General features: G+C 40.5%; 1 protein-coding gene across 26 annotated transcripts in view; it reads right to left on the bottom strand.

Annotated features, from left to right (window-relative positions):
- Positions 1-17,503, bottom strand: part of FNBP1 (formin binding protein 1) — a 110,247-nt gene that overhangs the window by 48,409 nt on the left and 44,335 nt on the right. For all 26 annotated transcript variants that reach the window (XM_075170281.1, XM_075170273.1, XM_075170271.1 and 23 more), the window contains exons 4-6: positions 15,564-15,711; positions 3,252-3,314; positions 2,311-2,415 (exon numbers count right to left, since the gene is read on the bottom strand). In XM_075170281.1, coding sequence (XP_075026382.1) covers positions 2,311-2,415; positions 3,252-3,314; positions 15,564-15,671 — 276 coding nt within the window. In that variant the 5' untranslated portion in view covers positions 15,672-15,711. The remainder of the gene's footprint in view (positions 1-2,310; positions 2,416-3,251; positions 3,315-15,563; positions 15,712-17,503) is intronic.

Raw genomic sequence — 17,503 nt, 5'->3', positions numbered from 1 at the left:
CAAGAGAAATCAGAACCGCTGCAATAGAAGGAGGAGGTAAAAGTCATCATATTGCTTCATTTGAAGCTGAGCAGTTTCTGCATCTCCCTGGAGCGAGTCGGCGAGAGCGGCCCCCAACAGCAGCCCTTGGCTAAACAATATCCTATTTTCCACTCGGGAGTTATGTAAGAGCGGTCCCAGTCACACGGGCAGAGGGAAGCAAAGAAAGGCCATTATTCACAGCCTGACATGGATGAACCCAGTTTAACACATGCACTTGGAAAACACTGTGCTCTCTGTTCAGTAATATTATTTCACATTCCACTCGTTTTGATAACCTCTTCCTTGTCCATCTACCCCGCTGACTGACTGGAAAGTCGACTAATGCCTTCTCCTGAGATTAGCCAACACAAATAACTGCAACAGATTTTTTTTTTTCTTTCACAATACCACTGAGCCTCATTTTGCAATAAATAATTTACAAGTACATACAATAAAAAGCTAGAGAAATTTAGAAGGGAAGCCCCTCTACTTCACTTTATAGGGGAAGACCAGCAGGGTAGGGATTGCTTCCCAGAATTTACCTAACGCTATCAGATTGATATACCACCAACATGCAGCCTTTCACTCTGACCAGATAAGGCCAGTCTTAGAAACGGGTTTTTAGAAACAGATGTAGAAGTAAGGAGTTTCAGCCCTCTATTTCAAATAGGAAGTTATGTCTCTGAATCCCTTTGACATGGCCTCAGCTTTGAAAAAAATCTAGGGCAAGCCCTAATTTTATCTATGAAAAAAAATGTATTCTAAAATCACTTTATACAGATAAAGCAGAGATGATCATCCTCTGTCAGAAAAACCCACATGTGGCGTTACATCTTTAACAATCCTGTACATGCATTCATCTGTGAAGTTCTCTGGCAAATCCAGAAGGCAACAAAGGATCAGATCTGCATGGTGAATTTACAACTAATAAGCAAATTACAAGATCACAGAGGTATTTTTTCCTTTGATATGCAATAGCACTTTGGGGAAATTTTCTGAGCTTCTTTTCCATTTACTGTCCTCATTTCTAATAGCGTCCTTGATGCTATCTGCTACGCAACCTCCATGATGCTCAGTATACTAGAAAGATCTTAATATCCCACAGATGTAAAGAAAAACTTTTATTTGATAGCTTCCCAGGATTAAATTAACTGAGATAGAATGAAGCAGACCTCTTGAGGAGCAAAAGCTACATTTTACAAGGGCTATCTTGGACTAGAAAAGTTCCTTACCTATAATTCAGTTTCCTTTCCTGACCTTGCAACAAAGTGTTTGGTATAACTTTAAGCTTCAGCTTTTTTTATTTTCCCCCTTGCTTCTTTTTATTGCCCCTTTTTTTTGTTAAAGAAACAAACCTTTTCAAATGTTCTGGCTATTTTCTACCTATGCAAATCAGACTCAAGGAAGACAAAACTGCCCTTATGCATTGTAATATGATGTTTCTGATCTACATTATTGCATCTTCTGAGCAGATGTGTAACACCAAAAAGAGAAGCAATTTAAACACGCTTTCTCCCTCTCCATTGCTTCCTTAAGTTACAGGTACATCACTGGACTTGGACATTTAAACTTTAAGCATCCTTCTGCACATCCAATTTTGAATCAAACTAAAGAGAGAAAATATTTCAAGACAGATATGCTGAAACAGAAGTGTATGTTTAAAATTCAGCATAAGTTCAAAAGCTTCACTGAATGGGGATCAATGTATAAAACCCACAAACGACTCTGTAACCAGACAGCAACTGAGCAATAAAAATAAAAGCTATGTGCCATCCGTAACAAGCATGGATTCCAGGATTCTGTGTAACATGAAAAGCTGTCCTGCTGTAAATCTAGGACCATGAACAACCACCCTGGTAATACTTCAGTGCCACCAATGACATCGGGACATCTTCGAAGTGTTGCTCAAAAGGCAGCAAGTTTAGTTCTGGGTAGATCACAGAGCGACCAACAACGTGTGGTAACTGCGAGCACCCCTCAGGGAGCCCTCACACAAGCTTGACTGTCACAGACTCTGGGGTATTAGTTAAAAATAATTTTGCATAAGCTCATTTAGAGCCATGTCAGCTATGTTAAACTCAGACATCACCTTACTGAAGAAATCTAACTGTATCTGTTTAGAATTTTTATGCAAATATAGGTCTCTGCAGAGATCTCCCTATTTTTAATTAACCTACGGACTGACTTAAGTGAGGCATCAAGCCTCAGAAGGTGTAACCTACGAGCAGGACTGAGAACTAAACCTACCACATCCGTGTTTACAAACAGTCTCTCCACCCTCTGGCTTACCTTTTCAACATCTGCTTTTGTAACATTGATGTCAGCATCCATTTTCTCAAAATACTGCTGTGCTCGATCAGCTTCTTTGCAATCACGTTCAAACCGCCTTTTACTCTGAAAAGGAAAAATAGAAGCCTTCATTATGGGAAAGAAACATGATATCAAATCATGTACCTAAAATCAGTACCTGCCCCTAAAGTAATCTGCTGTAACTACTGTCAGATTTCAGGACTCGCTTGCTTACACTGGAATACATTTCCGTATTAAAGAACTTCAAAAAGCAAAGTTACCAGAAACACATTTTTTGTTCCGTTCTTCAGGCTGGTTGGTTTTACCAACATCACTAGTATTTCAATATTTTTCCCTTTTAGCATCTCTTCTGCTCTTGTAGACCAAATCACTCCCCTCCAACACTTAACTCACTTTTATAATGCACAACAAGGGAGTTACTAAGATTCATGCATTTGCAAGTAGGACTTTTGGTTACTGACGTTCCCCTTCTTGATCCTCTCCTCTACTTACAGTCTCACTTTTCATTCATTACACGAACAACAATTCCGATGTATTTACTTTTGAGAAACAGCACCCTGCTCAAGAGATGGTCCCATTCAATTTATTCACGCAGTATGAAGCTATTCAGCTTACAGTGGAATATCTGAATAAGACCCTTAGGGACTCTGCATTTCCAGCGACACTTAGCACACTTTTCAAGTCATATCAAATGAAATGCTACTCATGATAGACACAGATCCCACAGAAAGCCAAACGTACTATTAAAACAGACTTTTTCATATCTACCAGTGTATTTAAGACAGTGGAGTTTTAAAAATCCCGTTTCTACAGCTTTTATACATACACCCTTTCTTTTCCAAACATAATGTTTGGAACCATCTCTATGAAAACAGTATAAAAGTGACTTAAATGTCACATCTGAGGAAGTTTCCACTTACTGCTTCAAGTTGTTTCCAGCAAGTTTCAATATGTTGTTGTGCCTTTCTGCCATCGTGGAAGTGCTGTTTAGAAAAAGAAGAGAGAAAAAGAAAGCATTTTGAACAACAAAAGAACAAACAGTCAATTACGCTCAATGAGTTCCAGAAAAAAACCCAGAAATTATTCTGACAGCTGTGTTCTGCAACACTGGTAAATTGAGCAGGTGTATGATGACTATCTAATGTCTCAGCAGGCTGCAGATGTATATTTGCATCAATTATAGTGGTTAGTTAGACTAAGGCTAATTAATCCCTTTAGCAATTCTACCTTGTATTGTTCACTGCATCTCATAATTATTGGTTTCCCACACCATGAAATCTGAAGCACTTTATCTGAAGAGTATTTTTTTGGTTACTGACTGAACACTAGCTCTAAATTAAAATTTCTCTCTACATGGAATTTACCAAGATGCCCTTGATTGGCACATTCTAACAACTGATGTTTGTCCTGATTTTCATTCAGACTCAACATAAAACCCTCTTCTTCCTAGTTACTGGCTGTGTGTGAGGCCAGCTGTTCATTTCTCTTCAGAGATTTTCAATTCTTTGGGTCCCTCCACAAACCCTCGTCTCCCACACATTGGGTGCATGCGTGTGTGCACACACTAAGGTGTTACAGAAGTTATAAATATGAGATGTCAGCTACATACTAAACGACAAGGAAATTCTCCTGACATGGCTTTCGGAGCAAAACTCGTAATGGCAGTTAGTTTAAATAACCATTCTTAGCCCTTACACAATGCTCTTCATCAGAGAATCTAATATGCTTTAGATACTACTCCCTCTATCTTCCGTATGCCTCAATTTTCCTCAGGATAAGCAATTTGTTCGAGATCATTGCCTAAGTCAATGACACAGCTGTAAATAGGAATTTTAACATAGCCCTCAACTGACTGCTAGAACAGGTTGCTCCCCTTACCAACCACCTTGCATAATAAATAATGCAGCAAACTACAAATAGGAAGAGAGATTCCTTGTTTACTGGCAATTAGGATGTTTTACTCAAATACAGGTATGATTTCACACAGCAAACTTGAAAAATAAAGGTCTGATATTACCAGATAATCCCACTGCAGCTCACTATAATTCATGCATTCTCAGGCCTGCACATAATCAAACATTAGATAGATCTTAAGCAACATGATATCAACAGTCTGTTATGGTAGAAAAGCTCCAACTTCAGAACAGTAGCCTGCCACAAACTGCCAAAGTTAGAAAAGAAATGTGCCTGCAAGCGCTTTGTAATTGGCAGCTACTTGGTTTCCTGCATCTTCCACTAAAGCAACCGGTATTTCCCTGTCAGCGAGGCAGGTTTCTGGAGCAAACATGCGAGTGACATTTCCTAACTGCCTTTCTGGCTCCCCCAGACACGCCAGTAAAAAGCCCCAAAACTGCAATTCTCTGTCAGGCCATGCCCAACAATAGACTTGTATGGCCCTAAAATCACACTAACCTTCAAGTTGTGAGAACAGAACACCACCACGCCATCCTGAGTGCTCTGGATGCTATTACCCATGGTCCCAAACGCCCGCTGTTAAGGAGGGATGCTCACCTATAGTTGAACATAGGGGCACTCTATAGCTTTAACATTTTGGAGAGCGTTTACACAAAAACTCTTGAAGCAGAGAGGCACAATGTCAGTAATGCCTTTAATCCTGGGCATGTGCCGCGCTCAGCTCTTGACTCTACTCCTTCCTACCGAGAAGGGAGAGCGTGCAGCAGCCGGGCCATCGAAGGGAGCGCGGCTGACAGCCTGGCACTGCTGCAGCTGGGGAGAGACACCTTTTGCCACGAGCTCTGATGCTACTCGTGCAGTTCAGACCTCTGCCCACCATGCTAGGCCTCTCCAAAAACTCAGTCACCGCATTATGACATTAAAAAAACCCAAACGTAACTGTAAAACTGCTGGGGCGGTGGGGAAAGGCTCCAAGTTGATTTTGGTTCCTTTTGTAGATTCCCATTTCCTTTCAACTCTGCGTGTGACAGATGCTGCATCTTCCTTACCAGGGGGCTTTGAAATGCTCCTCATTTCAGGCTTGCTTTTGTAATTGAGTTTAGGAAAGCAGTCCCAAGGAGCAACACAAACAGTCCCAAGAACAACTGTAACTTAACACTGCATTTTTCAACATTTTGCTAACGAGCATGGAATACGTGGAAATCTCTAATAGTGAAGTTGCAAGTAAAATTACTTGGCTGTTTTCATACTGCACTTCCAGCCTCCACCAGCCTTTGTTTGTGTGCTTCCCTCTTCTCCGTCTCTGACTTTGCCGGAGTGTAGGAAGGGACTTGATTTGGGAGCAGCTGGCCTGCATGAAACCTAATACTGTCAATGACCCATAAACCTTGGGAAAACAAGATGCCAGTTAATTTAACAGAACACAGTTGTATATAGGGGCTGAAGGATGACTTGGAATCAAAAGCGGACCAGATAACAGGACTACCCTGAACTCATCTTTTTTAAACCACTTTGTAGTTAATCAATAATGTAATTTTAATTTTGCACAAGCCATCCCTGTTATTTCCAAATTTGCCTTCTCTGTAAAATAAACTCTACAAGCTGCTGGAAGTACATACGAGAGAAGCAGTAAGCCTGAGCAGTATCGCTGCATCTTGTTCAGATTTTGCTACATTTTGCTCACACCCCCCCCCCCCCCCCCGAGAAGCTCTTTTACAGAAATGGAGCACTGAGATGTAAAATGGGCATTACTGAGGTGACAGTTTGATAAATACAGGTGCATCACATTTTGGAGATTTCACTGTAATATTGCTTTTTTTTAGTTCAACCATTTTCTAAATATATTTATAACCCCCAATTCTTGTTGTGTTATCCCATATATATATCCTTGTTATGAGAGATAAAGCTACACATGATAACAGATATAATATGTATTGAGAGCACTTGCGCTTTTGCAAATCTTTTGCCCTCAAAGGATGATTTCTGCCTTCCAAAAAACTCATTTTTATACAAAGCAAATAAGTGGTACCTTCCAACTGCCTGTATTTCTTCACTGCCCCCATTTTATGGGTAAGTAAATCGAGACAGTATGGTTAAGTGATCTGCTCAAAGTCATACAGGAAGCCTCCGGTTTCCTCAAACCCTGTACTATCTTCAACTTCCGCAAACTCATTTCCTTTACTTTAAAATCTTCTTAAATAGCAAAAGCCTTTTAGCGCCTCCCCCCCCAAAAAAAATTAGCAAAAATAACTTTAAGATCAACTCTTCCTTGATTTTTTTTTTAATCAAATGAAATAATTAGTTATTCCACACCTGATGATTCAGCAAATCGGAACACAACAAATGATTTAGCAAATCATATGGTAAACTACCATTCTTAATTAGTCACACACGTTTCAGCAGCACACAGTGATGAATTTAGAGTAGTTGATACAATATCGACTTCCCCTCCCCCAAACTGAATGCCCAAACTAATGCACTCTAATCAGGCTTTCTATTTAAAAAACTCAGATTACGAACAAGATACCGAATTAATGAATCACACTTCAAGCGTGCCAGTAAGACATTTGCAGCAGCGGTGGCGATTGTTCACATGCCATGATTTCCTCCAGACATTTCAGCCATATCCTCAGCATTTGAAGCACACATTAAAAACACAGTAAAGTGAAAGTTTTGTTACTCTGTCTCCCTAAATCACCTTTTAATCTATACTTTGGAGTCTTAGACTAGCAATCACCATGCCAACTTTAAGATTTCCCTGAAAAATATTTTATCCAAGCATTAGACCTACTAAATAGCTTAAAACATAGCAGCATTACCCAGACCCGAACCATACTGGCTACATGACCACGACTGTCCTTTTTTCCTGTGTGTTAAAGCACAAGGCAGATAGGATGTCGCAGGGTGCTCTGAACAATCCACCACTGCCCTTGTTTTGACTGGATGCCTCCATCCCCTCTACGCTCACAGGGTAAGACCCAATAATCCAGGGTTTAGAGGATCTCACGGGAGTTGTTAAGACTTGAGAGATTTTCAGCACAGTATTAAGTTGCTTGTATGAAGACTGTGGATTAGATCAACTTTTTAAAAAGCATTCATTATATTCTAAAAACTCCCAGCTCAAGGAATACTCAGCTACAGTACAGGAAGAAGAGTTTCAGGAAAAGCAGGAAATCCACATAAAGACACACTGTATGCGTGAGATTTCTTCCTTTTTAAATCAAATCAATCGATGTGCTCTCCTCATTACCATGCTGACTGTGTTTGTAACAGCTGGGGAGAAATCCTGGCTGCTGCGCAATCAAAGACAAAACTCTCATTGACTTTTGTTAGGCTCAGATTCCACCCATGTTGATCAAAACACTGGGAGCAGCGAGCGAGCTACCTACAATACAGCGCCTGTTACTGCCAACACTCTTACAATACGTAGCAGCGGGATATTTTTGCAAAACTTTCTTGGTATGCAAGAGGGTTTACATAGCCACATAGCTCACAGAGCAGACAACAAAACCTTGTTAGAAGATGCCTCTTACCTTCTTCCTGACCTTTTGAGAGGAGTAGTAGAAAAGCAAGATGTAGTTAAAAGCATCTTATGACAACAGGGCTGCTTATGCTGTATCAGAAACTGACCATGTGAAACATTTTAAGGGTGGCTGTTACAAGACAGCCTTGTTTTTCTTAAGGAAGTAAACAGCAATTGATTGCACAGTTAAATATCTACAGTCTGTTTCTATTAGAAACAGTCAGAAAAATTTATACGCACAGCATATGGTTCGTTTGACAACATCCTATTTAAGGATTTTCAAAAAAGAGATATATGACAAGGCTGCTTCATTCTATTTTCAAACCAGATAATGTAACACACTGAATAAACAGTAACCTTCGACTCCAGTAACTGGCACTCTCAGCTCATATTGACAGTCAATATAAACACAGCTCTAGCAATGTAGTACTTCCTCCTCCAATTCAAACTCTATCTCCATTTTTGTTAGTGATTCCTAAAATAATGGCCAGTGATTAAAGCATACCAGAGACGGAAATTACAGAACATTATTTTTTCCTCAATTTTCTCAGCTCAATTTGCAAAAAGCCTTGTCAAATGTTTTTCTTTTCCTGGCCGAAAAGACAGGAAACAGTCTCCTCAGAAGAAATCTTTGTTTCCAAGAATAGCAACATGCTCTTGAGGTCTTATCGCTCTTATTTGTAATAAGAGTAGCACAAGACAGTCCTGTGAACGTTGACATGAAACACATGACTATCTTCACACACGTTCATCAGTGCTACTTCTTAATATTGTGGCATAACCCTGTTCTCCTTTGCAACCTTCCACGTGAAGGTTGTTCTTAACACATACCTATCAACCAGGTCAAACTTGAAACAGGTTATACAAGTATCTGTTCAAGGTTAATGTGAATTTGACTTGAATTGTCTCCTCCTGAAGTGGTGCATTCCAAAGGAATTCCAGTTACAGACCACTAAGACTAAAGTTTCTCAGGCTTCAGACAAAGACCAGCTCAGCTGCACAAGACAACCAGAACTAGCTGCTCATGCCTACAACAGAATGGTGGTGATTAGCATAAACCTAGAAGACACTGTGGCAGTAGTATTTACGGTAACTTGCCTTTTCACGCTACGTACGACAGATTAAGTCCTTATACTGGGAATCGTAACTTAGAACCGAGTAACTTCTTCTCGGGCAGAGAGACAACCGTGCATCGTGCTCCCCTCTCAGCAGAGCAGCACCGCACTCCTACAGCTTAGCAGGACAACTCCATGGGAGCAAAGCTACAGGGATCCTCGAGAGCACTCTGCCACGCTGGCCAACGCTTCGAGCGGTCCTGCTGAACCATCTGGCTTCAGGGCAGCAGGCCAGACGGCCCTGGATTCAGTGAGCACAAACAGGTATGACAGGTTGTTTGGAGATCATGTACCCTGGCATCCACCCTTGGGGGCTCATCACGTCCTTAAAAGCCTAGCTGTGCCAAAGTGCTCTCGGAGAGCAAACCCATGGGCTTTTCAAAGGGAGATCCAACATTACTACTAAAAACTGAGGTATGAAGAAAAGACATTTGTGGTTTGTAAATCCTTCAACGAGAATAAAGGAGCATGCTACTCTAGCTTCTACCTCTTCTAGTTCCCAGTCTCGTCACAAAGCTTTTCTTCCACTGATCCACAACCAAGAAATGCTATCTCAACAGAATGTCTCCCCCCTCCATAGAAACGGTCTGAACAGTCCCGTACAACTCTTGCAGTGATAAGAAAACTAGAAGATGTACAAGTTAATGCCTCAACAGGCAAAGAAATACTTCTTATTTCTTTAAATAGCTGCAACCTTTCAGCTGTTTACATATACCTGTGGGTATGCATATACCCACACACAAGTATTAAGACCTGCATCAGATATATAAAATATTGCACGTTAACTAAAATGGCAGCTAACTATACCCACATGTATCATGTACCTCAGTTAAGGCATGCTCTACTAGCATGGCTTTCTTGTTGCTCTTCCATTTTAGGACGATCTCTGCGGTTGTCTTGATAGAGCACAAAGGAAAAAATACATACATGGCCGATGCTCAACCCCTCTCGCCCTCGGGCATTTCACAGTCATGCACTGGAGCAGGAAATGTTACTCTCTATAGAAGACATCTCTCATCTCGTCCCTCTAACAGGCTGTGCTCTGCAGTGCAATATTCAGGCTAATTCACAGAAAATGTAAGTACATTTGTTTGTAACCATATTTTGTTTCCCAGTCAGAATCCTTCACGTAGTAAACAGAAGCCAATTTATTTATTTGAACTATTATTTCATAGTTCAATGTATCCATTCAAAACTGGGTAGAGCAGGATATTTAAGTCCAGTGGTCTCAACTTGAACCCTGCTAAATCCAAAGTTCACATTATACCTTTCAGCTGGATGGCATATTATTACTAGTTTTCCACACAAAAGTGTTCTTGGAAACTTTCGTAATAAGCACTTGCTTTTTCCATCCCAGAACAGTCCTTCACAGCACGATTAGATGATACGTACAAATATTTAACACAGTTTCATTAAATTTGTGCCATTTGTGCCAGAATTTATGATGATCTTTCCTACACAATCTTCTGCATTTTTTCATTTCTTATAGCTACTTAACACTCTATTGGTACAACTTAACTTAATGAAATACAGCTGAAATATCTTGTAAGACAGAGAGGAGGAATATGTGGAGTTGGGTCATTGTGCAGTGTATTTATCGAGCACAACAAAATCTCCCATAAATGCCCAGAGTTTTCCTTCTGTTCATAAATAGCTCCTGCAAAGCTTCTACCTGGCAACATAACTGTTTATTAATGTTTAATTTTATAGCTTTATGCTTAGATTAAACCTAAATACTTCTAACTCCATTCATGGGGCAGTAAGCTGGAAGTGGGTTAGTCACAGAACACGAGCTGGGGAAAGCTCAGCTTGAATCTCGTCAACCTGAAGTTTGAAGTTTGGCAAATCACTTCCTTTCACTGTCTCTCTTTTCCTCTTCCTGCTACCCGCTTTGCCATTAGTTTGTCATTTCTGGAAGGCAGCAATGTCTCTTTGCACCTCTGCAGCACAAAGCACAGCTGTCCTCCAAACACACGGACACCTTGAGGCACATCCAAAATGCAACACGGAAAAATCCATTGTGCACTTGACACGGTCGTATTCTGCCATCCTGTTTCATGCTTGCATGGTGCATTACGCCGTGAGAAATCCTGTTGAAAACCACAGGACTATTTGCAGAACAGGGCACTATTCAGAATGAATGAACATGGCAGAATTCCTCCAATTATTTACTTTTCATCAACACCTGAGAGTCTACAAGAAACAGAAAGTTCTCTGACATGTGGACCCCCTGTATGAATACACACAGGGAGGGCGCACACGCTCCACCATAAAGAACCAGACCATTTTTGCCCTCACGGTACCCATAAGGATGCATTCATTCCCCGGTCCCCTTCTATCCCGACACAAAATGGAACGTATTGACATCAGGTAAATTCTCTCCCAACCACAGAATCCCAGTGCTGCACCAGTTCAGTCTGCAGCAAAGCTCTTGGCTTGTACTTGACTTTTATGCTTGATTGTACGGAGCCAGCCTACCCTCAAGGGGAGGTGGAGGTAGAGGTGAAAGCAGCAGCAGTAATAAGAGGGATAGTTCACGACTCCCAAATACATTTCTAGCAAAGCTGACACGAGCAACAGCTACACAGAGCAGCTGCTGCCAGAGGAGACCGTGAGTCAGACCTAGTTTGTGACCACAGATCTAAATCAGAATTGTCCTAGGAATTAATTCTTGAATTTCTATCCGGACAAACTACACTATTGAGGGTTTTCCTCAGACACAGTTGAGAGAATACCTAAACCAAGCTATATCCCGTGAAGCTTTAAGAAAAAAATGAAATTCTCAATGCTTGGGCCACACTGGCTACATGTTGGCTCAGAAGTCCTCTTAGGCGTCACCCAAAAGGAGGGTAGCAAAAAGCCCCCAGTGTCTAGACTTTTTTTTTTTTAATAGAACAAAGCATGCTGAGTAACTTGGCAGGCGCAGCAATGCGGAGAAGCAGATTCCTTCACCTAAGCAATCAAAATGCTGGTGGTCTTTCTCTCATATGGAGAATAACTGGTCTGCTTAGAGCTACTATCACAACCAGCAACAGTCACAACGGGTGGGAGTAGAAGAACTCTTGAGTACATTTCCAACCTGGAAACGTATTACCTGTTAATGCTCGTGAAGTCAAGTCCAAACACCCCTCTTGACACTACTGGGATCATCTCCTCCTCTTTTGTCACAGACAAGCAAGATTAAGACCCAATTTTGTAATACTGCAGGGCCCCAAGCTCAAACTTGACACCTTCCACAGCTACTCCAAAGTAAGGTTTTGGTGAAATTGGGGTGGCACAAAGAATGACTGCAGAAGCAAGTTCTCCCCCTGAACCGCTCTGAGAGGCGATCCCCAACTCATTTGTGTGGCTTGGTGATGGAGGTCTTCGTACAGTGAAGAGGAATTCAGTCGCATGCGTCTGGCCTCAATAACCTCAAAAGGAAGGTGGATGGGACATGACCTTCATGCATAGAATAGAACTGAAATTTTAGCTTTGCAGCAGCTAGCAAGATCCTGGCTGAAGATGGGAATTACTCACATGGGAGCATGGACACACTAAGATCAAGAGAATACAAGAAGTTGTTGAAGTGAGGAACTGTACTCTAAAGAGTTTCACTTCACTAGGCAGCTGGGAAGAACTGAAACAGCGCAAGGAGTTCTCCCTCTCACAGGCACACACGTGTGTGTGAAAAGCAGGCTGGGTGTATGCCTAACTTCAGTGACTGTGAGGGCGAAACAACTCATCTGGTACGGTGATAACATCAACGACGGCTGTCCTATGGAAGAGGAATGTGCAATACGATAAAGTTTAATGCACTGATTGACCTTTGTTGCTAAAGATACTCAAGTTTCACAAAAAGAGTCTTCGCCTGATTTTTCCTACCGTTTTCTGATGATCAAAAACCATCATGCAACAAAGCACATGATCTGTAAAAACATAAAAGTAACCCAGAACTCTCCCGAGCTCCAAACCAGGCCAGAGGAAAGAGGAAGTATCTGTCTTTTGAACAGCGCAGAACCACTGTGAATTTGCAAATCATCCCACTTGTCCAACCTCAGACTGTCCTGCCTGTTTTTGATTAGCTGCTTCTTCCCTTATTTTCACCGTTAGCTACTCTCTTGTATGGAAAAACATGACATAGGCAGCCATCAAATACACCTTTCACAGTAGTCAAACAAATCCAACATATGTAAAAATTGCATGCCAAATGAATTTTATCCAGCATAAAACCAATGTAAGGCTTATATATACTATCAGGTTCTGCCCTGCTTACAGGCCACGGGCTTGTACTTGTCAAGGGAAAACAAGTGTGATTTATTATTGTGTGACCCCAATCATCTGCTGGTGTAATTCCACTTTAATCAATAGAGCTAAATGAGCATGAAAACAGAGTAATGGAGGCATGCAGTGTTTAAAGATCACCACTGTCGTGGTTTAACCCCAGGACAATCACCCTCATGCCCCATGACTGTATTAAATGCACAATTCCTATTGCATATCAAAGGGGTTTCCAAACTCTTGTCCGATATATTTGCCTGACTACTTTCTGCTGTATTTGAGTCCATCTTTCACACATTTATTCTTATGACACCTCTGTGCATCATTTCCATCTTCCAGGTGGGAAATTACAACAAAAAGAGCAAGGGTGATGATCTCTCTCAGTCATACTGAAATAACTGGAAATTTGTTCCATTTTACAGGTATTTGAATGACTTAATCCAAATGATACAAGACACTGTGGACAAGAATGTGGGTCTCCCAATTCCTACGTGTGGCCCTAGGCCCAGAAGTGATCATCTTTTCTTACAGCTTATAGCAACCTGGTGGACTTGGTAGTGTTAGGTTAATGGTTGGACTCGATCTTAAGGGTCTTTTCCAACCTAAATAATTCTATGATTCTATGAACTTGTAGCATAACAGCTGATGATGTATCAAGCAGCGAGCACGAGAACTCTGGTAGCAAAATTTCTCGAAATACCAAGCCATTCATCAATTCGTATCATAAAAGGTTTTGCCAAAGCATCAGTCGTCTGTGATATTTACACAACCACCACCTTCCCCTCCCGCAGATCCCAGCATGATTGATGCCTTTGTGTTTTACAGTATGAAGTGAGAGAAGCTACGTTAAAAAAATGCCTGAAGGCGGAAGCAGTTTCCTTTTCAAAACCATTTGCTCATAAATGAGATATCTACAGGACTCAGACAAGTAATTCATAGAGTTTATATTCATGTTACAAGAACAGAACAACCAACCATGACTGACAACTGTTTTCTGTTAAAGGTTAAGAATTATCAGCAACAGCAGGTAAATACACTGTCAGTTGTTTTTTTTGCTGTTCCCATGCTGTTATCACTCGACCAACATTAAAATAATTTTCCTGTCACTCACCCATTACTTATAAGCCATATTTACTACAAAACTCTACAAACAAAACAAAAAAGCAATACAGTTACTTCTCATTCTTTACAAGAAAGATAGCAAGCCCTCTTTCATTATACTTAAAATGTCTAATAGATATTCCAAGCACCTTATACGCCCATATAATTGAAAAATTAGGTAAAAACATTAGAAGTGACAGAAAAATGCCATACTACAATCCTTTTTTTGCTTTGCTTATTTACAGAGTCCATGTGAATAAAAGGTCATAAAAGTCGCCGAGAAAACATTCTCATCACATCTTTCCATGTTGCTGCCAAAATATTATGTCCCTGAAAGATTACACACCATTCTGCAAATTAAAGGTATGCCTGTTGACAGATTTACCATCCTAATACTACACTTGAGAAAAGATGGTAATTTCCAGGACTCTGATCCCGCACAGCACTTCAACAGTTGCTTAACGTTTAGTGGGACTATTCATGAATGCCTAAGTTTTGCTAGACTGAGCAAGAGTACCTTTGTACTTTCCATAATGGACCAACAGTCTGGAAATGAAATATACTGCCCTGATGCTCCCCTGCCTTGTTGCATTTTACTTAGTCATTTTACACCTGTGTTACAAGTATTTGTAACAATAATGTTTAGAATCATTATTTTATGCCCACTCATGCCAGGGATAAAAGGGTTCAACTATATGCCTTTCAGAGCTGGTGACATGCAAATTAATCACCTTTGAACATTTACTGTAGCAGGCACATAGGTTCCTAAACTACCAGCTAAAAGAGAGTACTAACATAAAGCTCTCAATTCTACCAGTCTTGAAGGATAACAGGTTGAAAACCAGATTCCCCACCATCACAAAACGAGACAGACCCCATATTTCTCATTAGGATAATTTTTTAGAAAGTTCTCTTGACCAGATCTGGCTGAGAAGCAGGAAAATGTGAACCAAGATCCTAATAATTCTCTCAATCAGTCTCAGTAATACAGTTTCTCTGTTTATTTCAGACTTTACACAGTGCTGCTGGACTCTTCCCTAAACAAGCTTTTGGCTAACAGAGCCTTAAGCACAGATGGGTCTCTGACCTTATTTAGCAGGAATTCTCCTGAAGGCATTGCTGTCTGCTTTTATAACATTTGATTCAAATGGTTCAGTGACTTGGCCAGGGCACGTAACCCGCTTTTTTAATGCTTGGTTCATTATCAAAGCTCATGTTTATTAATTACAAATAAATTTTGCTTAACATTGAACTCCCCTACTACTAATTATCTGTCTTAAATAGCAATGAATTGTGAATAATAAAAAATTATCAATTACCGATTTCCTCTCCTGTTTCAGCTCCTGCACATAGCGTGTTAACTCTCCAGTGATAAGAGAGGTCATGTTCTCTGAAATGACCTCATGCTGTCCGGCATAGTCATTCATTTCATTTAAAGTGGCTAGGAAGGCTCTAGTTGATGTGTACCTGCAGAGGACAAAAACGCATTCTGCTTTTAGTCTCTTTCTTTTCAGAAAGACACACTGCAAAGGGAGGTTGTATCCTTCAGCATTTAGTATTGCTACATGAGACTGAATATGGATTAGCACAGATTCACTTGAAGGAATTTCTCAAAAGGAAGCCTATCCCACACACTGACAGTTGTCTGATAAATTAATCTCAATTTAGACAGTTTGACATTGGCTCTTAAAATATCACAGTTTTAGAGTGCCAGGTTTTTTTATCAGCACAGCTCTGAGACTTCACTATTCTAATCTCTATTCACCAAACATTTCTAGTTATACTCTTTCAAGTCCTACAATTCAGTGCACAGAGTCATCAGTGTACTCTACCTGGCAAAATCCTGTCTAAGCAACCAACTTTTTGGCTAGCATAGTACAGAAAAGAAAACTTTTCATGGTGTAAATTGGATTTAAATCAGCTATAGTTGTATAAAGTTTTCAAAAAGGTAGCGAGTTTACTAACCAGATGTTCATTGTGAACCCGTATTTTTTAGTACCTTCCATCGCAAGGTTTATTTTTCATATACAATAATCTCCTATACAACATTCCATGTATTATTAAAATGAAGAAACGAACATCTGTGCACACAATCTAAAACAGCAGATTATGTCACTAACATATTCAGCACAGAGCTAACAGAGCTGCATTTAAATACCCCAGCTGGCTGTGCTGGTCAGCTGGAAAACAGCAGCTTTGAAGCACTGCACTTATACATACTAGAAAAACTATTGATATTACATGGTGGCAGTCTGCACTGATAGCATGACCTAAAGGTGAAAAAGCAAAGCAAAGAGGGAGAGATTTAGAGTGAATAGAGGGAAGTGGTACAAGTAGGGATGAAAAAGGCAGAGAAAAAAAACACAAAAAGAAACTAAAAAAAGAGACTAAAAATATAGTCCAGTACAAGCAGCCACATTCAGAGTCAAGCTGTGGTGCCTCAAGAGAAATCCCAGTTGCGAAAGACAGGGCATCAAAGCCATAGAACTACAGACTGACAATAAGCTTGAAAACAAATCATTTTTAGACAGGCTGTCTCAAAGCAGCATCCGAGGCACCCAAAGGTTGCATGACAAATCCCCAGACATTGTTTAGAGACACGAGGAAACTATACTGAGGTGAACGCTCTATTTAAAAGGGCAAAGGATACACAGGATCTTCTGTGCCACATCAGGTGAATCGTTTAACTCCAATATCCTTTTCCAGCAATGAAAGATGTGTCAAAAAAGGTTGTAGTAAACTCAAAATACCCATTTATGGTATAGCTACCCAAAGACAGATCTATTCCTAATCCCAGGTACAGACCAAAACAGCTGATGTGCTGGTCACATAAGCTTCCATGGGTAAATATCAATATCTCAGGAAACAATGGCATAAATGATTCCCAAACAATGTTACTAAAAATAAATGAAAAACTAAATGAAAAGGCTGTTATCTCTGTTAATACGAGCCACTACAGTAGCTGTATAAGCGGCTTGGGGGTCTGACCCAAAAATCTAAATTAATATAACCATACAGTTGAACCCGTATGCAAACTCATTTGAAATGTTTCAAATTTCAAGGTCAAGGGTTTGAGTCTGCTGCTGGGCTCTCCAGAGGCAGAGCAGCCTCCTGCAATACAAGGCTGCAGGGTCAGACTCTGCAATGCCTTTGTTCAAAGCATTACAAAACACTGACGTTGAGAAACTTCAGAGTCAGAGCGCTCTAAGGAAAAAGGTTCTCGCTCTGGCTCATAGCTTGTCTCTTAGAAAGCTCCTCC

This window comes from Calonectris borealis, chromosome 21 (genome assembly GCF_964195595.1).
Source record: "Calonectris borealis chromosome 21, bCalBor7.hap1.2, whole genome shotgun sequence".
Lineage (NCBI taxonomy): Eukaryota > Metazoa > Chordata > Aves > Procellariiformes > Procellariidae > Calonectris > Calonectris borealis.
Note: the sequence above shows the minus strand (reverse complement) of the source record. Positions and strands in the feature narration are given on the sequence as shown.